At 52.1% G+C, this 4,964-nt stretch overlaps 1 protein-coding gene across 6 annotated transcripts in view; it reads right to left on the reverse strand.

Annotated features, from left to right (window-relative positions):
* atrx (ATRX chromatin remodeler) overlaps nucleotides 1–4,964 on the reverse strand; it is a 56,129-nt gene that overhangs the window by 7,104 nt on the left and 44,061 nt on the right. For 5 of the 6 annotated variants that reach the window (XM_042073806.1, XM_042073809.1, XM_042073804.1 and 2 more), the window contains one exon: nucleotides 4,402–4,551. In XM_042073806.1, coding sequence (XP_041929740.1) covers nucleotides 4,402–4,551 — 150 coding nt within the window. Of the gene's footprint in view, nucleotides 1–4,401; nucleotides 4,552–4,964 lie in introns of those variants that run through there. The other variant, XM_042073808.1, reaches the window with a different exon arrangement.

Below are 4,964 nucleotides of genomic sequence, written 5' to 3' on the forward strand. Positions count from 1 at the left end.
GAGAGTGTGTGTCAGGGTGAGAGAGAGAGAGTGTGTGTGTGTGTGTGTGTGTGTGTGTGTGTGTGTGTGTGTGTGTGTGTCAGGGTGAGAGTGTGTGTGTGTGTGTGTGTGTCAGGATGAGAGAGAGAGAGTGTGTGTCAGGGTGAGAGAGAGAGAGTGTGTGTGTGTGTGTCAGGGTGAGCGTGTGTGTGTGTGTGTGTGTGTGTGTGTGTGTGTGTGTGTGTGTGTGTCAGGGTGAGAGTGTGTGTGTGTGTGTGTGTCAGGGTGAGAGTGTGTGTGTGTGTGTGTGTGTCAGGGTGAGAGTGTGTGTGTGTGTGTGTGTGTGTGTGTGTCAGGGTGAGAGTGTGTGTGTGTGTGTGTGTGTGTCAGGGTGAGAGTGTGTGTGTGTGTGTGTGTGTGTGTGTGTCAGGGTGAGAGTGTGTGTGTGTGTGTGTGTGTGTGTGTGTGTGTCAGGGTGAGAGTGTGTGTGTGTGTCAGGGTGAGAGAGAGAGTGTGTGTCAGGGTGAGAGAGAGAGTGTGTGTGTGTGTGTGTGTGTGTGTGTCAGGGTGAGAGAGTGAGTGTGTGTGTGTCAGGGTGAGAGAGTGAGTGTGTGTGTGTCAGGGTGTGTGTGTGTGTGTCAGGGTGTGTGTGTGTGTGTCAGGGTGTGTGTGTGTGTGTCAGGGTGTGTGTGTGTCAGGGTGTGTGTGTGTCAGGGTGTGTGTGTGTGTCAGGGTGAGAGAGTGAGTGTGTGTGTGTCAGGGTGAGTGTGTGTGTGTCAGGGTGAGTGAGTGAGTGTGTGTGTCAGGGTGTGTGTGTGTGTGTGTGTGTGTGTGTGTGTGTGTCAGGGTGAGAGTGTGTGTGTGTGTGTCGGGGTGAGAGTGTGTGTGTGTGTGTCGGGGTGAGAGTGTGTGTGTGTGTGTCGGGGTGAGAGTGTGTGTGTGTCGGGGTGAGAGTGTGTGTGTGTCGGGGTGAGAGTGTGTGTGTGTGTGTCAGGGTGAGAGAGTGTGTGTGTGTGTGTCAGGGTGAGAGTGTGTGTGTGTGTGTCAGGGTGAGAGTGTGTGTGTGTGTGTCAGGGTGAGAGTGTGTGTGTGTGTGTCAGGGTGAGAGTGTGTGTGTGTGTGTCAGGGTGAGAGTGTGTGTGTGTGTGTCAGGGTGAGAGTGTGTGTGTGTGTGTCAGGGTGAGAGTGTGTGTGTGTGTGTCAGGGTGAGAGTGTGTGTGTGTCGGGGTGAGTGTGTGTGTGTCAGGGTGAGTGTGTGTGTGTCAGGGTGAGAGTGTGTGTGCCAGGGTGAGAGTGTGTGTCTGTGTGTGTGTGTGTGTGTGTGTGTGTGTGTGTCAGGGTGGGTGAGTGAGTGTGTGGCGCAGGGTTTGTGAAAATGACAGAATGGGTGCAGACGTGCTTGTGCATGTGTCTTGGACACCACGTGTGTATGTCTGTGTGCAATTATGTCTAATTGTACATGAATGTGCACTGTATGCGTGTTTGTGTGTGAGAGTCTAGGAGTACATGGATGTGTGTGTCAGTGAGATTGTTGTGGGCGGATGGGACACAGGTAGCAATGTAGCAGGAGAGGAGTTGTACAGCTCATCACTCGACCAGGTCCAGCAGACCACTACAGACCACTACACCACACCAGGTCCAGCAGACCACTACACCACACCAGGTCCAGCAGACCACTACACCACACCAGGTCCAGCAGACCACTACAGACCACTACACCACACCAGGTCCAGCAGACCACTACACCACACCAGGTCCAGCAGACCACTACAGACCACACCAGGTCCAGCAGACCACTACAGACCACTACACCACACCAGGTCCAGCAGACCACTACACCACACCAGGTCCAGAAGACCACTACAGACCACTACACCACACCAGGTCCAGCAGACCACACCAGGTCCAGCAGAACACTACAGACCACTACACCACACCAGGTCCAGCAGACCACTACACCACACCAGGTCCAGAAGACCACTACAGACCACACCAGGTCCAGCAGACCACTACAGACCACACCAGGTCCAGCAGACCACTACAGACCACTACACCACACCAGGTCCACTAGACCACTACAGACCACACCAGGTCCAGCAGACCACTACACCACACCAGGTCCAGCAGACCACTACACGACACCAGGTCCAGCAGACCACTACAGACCACACCAGGTCTAGCAGACCACTACAGACCACACCAGGTCCAGCAGACGAGTGGACTGTAGCACCACAGCTACACCAGGCCAGCGCAGGTCCCAGGCCACAAGCACTCACTCCGCTCCACATAAACTCCATTAATTAGCTGCTAACACAACCCAATCTCTCTCTCTCTCTCTCTCTGAGAGTCAGTCTTTTTGTTTCTCTCCCTGTCCCCCATTCCTTCTCTCTCGCTCTCTGACAACGCTCTGGATTGCAGGCACAGCTAGGAGGACGTGTGAGGCCGCGTGGCGAACTAACGTGAACCCAGATCGTCTCGTAGTCTCGCACGCCCGGCACCACCAAACACCCAAGCGTCCAAAACGCATTTATTAGATCGCCGCCTCTGGAGACCCAGGCTGATAGATTACTTGGATCAATCTGGCGTGTAAATGACCGCGTCCAGTCCCTCCCTGACCTGCTCGCACACCGCCCTATAAGAGACATCTATAGGCACCCAGCTGCAAAAGGCTTCCAGCTGCGCTCGGACGAGCCCTGGTGGCACCTGGCTGGCACCGGTACCCCCAAACAACGACCCCAAAGCAAAAACAAGGCAAACACTCTCAGTGGGTTACAACCCAGACATTGACCCAGTCACTTGGTGGGTGTAAAATTAGCTTTCTGTCTTTCTGTCTGTGTGTGTGTGTGTGTGTCTGTCTATCTAAATGGTTACAGACTGTTCTAAGATGAGGCTTACCCCCAAAGGTTGTGTGAAGGCGCCGGCAACAGCTTGCTGCAGCTCTAACAAATGTACTGATGACAGACCGGTCGGTCAAGGAGGGTAGGAGGGGGAGGGGGGATGGGTGTGTGTGTGTGTGTGCGTGTGTATGTGTGTGTGTGTGGGGTCAGTTAACTCGGAGTTCTGCGCTTGTGTAACACATCTAAGAGCTACCGATTCCTGGCGGCGGGTCGTCCAAACTCTGAGGGTCCGACAGCCGAGAGACCACATCCACAGAACCAGGGAATAGAGAGAGAGAGGGGGGGGGGGGCGGGGGGGAGGGGAGGAGGGAGGAGAGAGAGGAGAGAGAGAAGAGAGAGAGAGAGAGATGAGAGAGAGAGAGAGAGAGAGAGAGAGAGAGAGAGAGAGAGAGCGTACTGATATGCTGAGAAAATCCCCTGGCTTGTCTGCTGACACTGATCCAAGAGTTTCCAGTGCTTGCTGCTTGACGTTTTCTGAAGGTCAAAAACTTGGAGGTATCAAAGAACAAGGAGGGCCACTAAAGTATTTTTTTTTTCCAGCAGTTTTTTTTTCGACCTTCTGTGCCGTTTCTGCTCCTCCAGCAAATGGCACCTCATCTGCATTCTGCTACAATCAGTACGTTTACATGCAGCTGCATCCAGCTACAGTTATAGGCCCACTAGGCCATTTAATTGGACTACTGTCTTTGTCCCAGCATACAAGCACTGCAGGCGAATCGATTTATTGACCGAAGTATGTCCGACTGCGCTACGATACACCCCCCTCTCAGCTTGTGAGTATCGGGCTTTTCCGAGTGACCCGTTACGTCACAGACGCCAAAACAATTGACAAACAATTTAGCTGGTGGCAAGTCAGTTCCATGCTATCCCTTGAGATGATGGTGTTTTCCTTAGGCTTACGCTTCTGTTACTTACTAGTCAAAGCCAGGGGAGAGAATTGTGGAGCATGCACATAGCACCTAGCCAACTTTGGGTCCATTTGAACGTATAAACGCAAGAGTAATTTGACTCTCAACTGCATCATCCGAGTGTGTTAGTTCAACTTTGAAAAAAATCAATTCAGTGCGATTTCTGACGTGTGTGTGTTTACATGTATTTTTCAAGTCTGGTTTAGTCGGACTAAACACAATAATTCAACGGAATTTGTATTTGAACGTTTGTATATGACATAAATGCAAAGCCAAGAGAATCAAGAGAATAGATTGGACAACAGAGTGAGACTTGTTTAAGGGATTGTGCCTGTGTATGGCAGGCTGTCAGAGTGGTGCTGTTTATGTTTATGTCAGATACAGATACAGATAGATAGATAGATAGAGAGAGAGATAGAGAGAGAGAGAGAGAGGGAGAGGGAGAGGGAGAGAGAGAGAGAGAGAGAGAGAGGGAGTAGGAAAGAGAAAGAAAGAGGGAAAGAAAGAGTGAGAGAGAGTCTGTAAGTGACTGAATGTGTGTGTGTGTGTGTTAAAAAGAGTGTCTGCATGCTTGTGCCAGACGCCCAAAGAGCGAGTGAGTGAGTGTGTGTGAGTACCTTCTTCTCAGCCTCGTACTCTGCCCAGGCTGCCTTGCGTTCCTCCTCGCTGAGGGCCTCCTCCTCCTTGTGGTCCAGCAGCGAGTCGTGCTCGTGGTAGCCCACCAGCTGGTCCTTATGGTTCTGCAGCATCTCCGCCAGGAAGGGGTCCTGCAGGAGCAGAGAGGGGACACGGGTCAGCACACACTCACACACACACACACACAACGGAGAAGGGCACCCGGTTTCTCACACACACAGACGCACACACACACAGAGACGCACACACACTCTGTGTGGAGAAGAGGTGTGTATTCTCTCCTTTTTTAGCATCTCTCTTAACACACACACACACACACAAACTCCAGGCTGTAACAGTGCTAAAACCCATGCAGAGTGCAAGCCGTTGGCTGAGCAAAGACAGGACCAGGGCCTATCCAGAGCTCTCTGCTCATTATGCAATGTTCTAAAAACGTTAGCGTACGATGCTAACTGTTGAGGGAAGACACACATGGCACCTCTCTACTGGGCCCCTAAAACACGGCCGCCCGTTGCCGCAGCGACCATTGTTATGGAAAACAATA

The sequence above is a fragment of the Alosa sapidissima genome, chromosome 20, assembly GCF_018492685.1.
Source record: "Alosa sapidissima isolate fAloSap1 chromosome 20, fAloSap1.pri, whole genome shotgun sequence".
NCBI classification, from domain to species: domain Eukaryota; kingdom Metazoa; phylum Chordata; class Actinopteri; order Clupeiformes; family Clupeidae; genus Alosa; species Alosa sapidissima.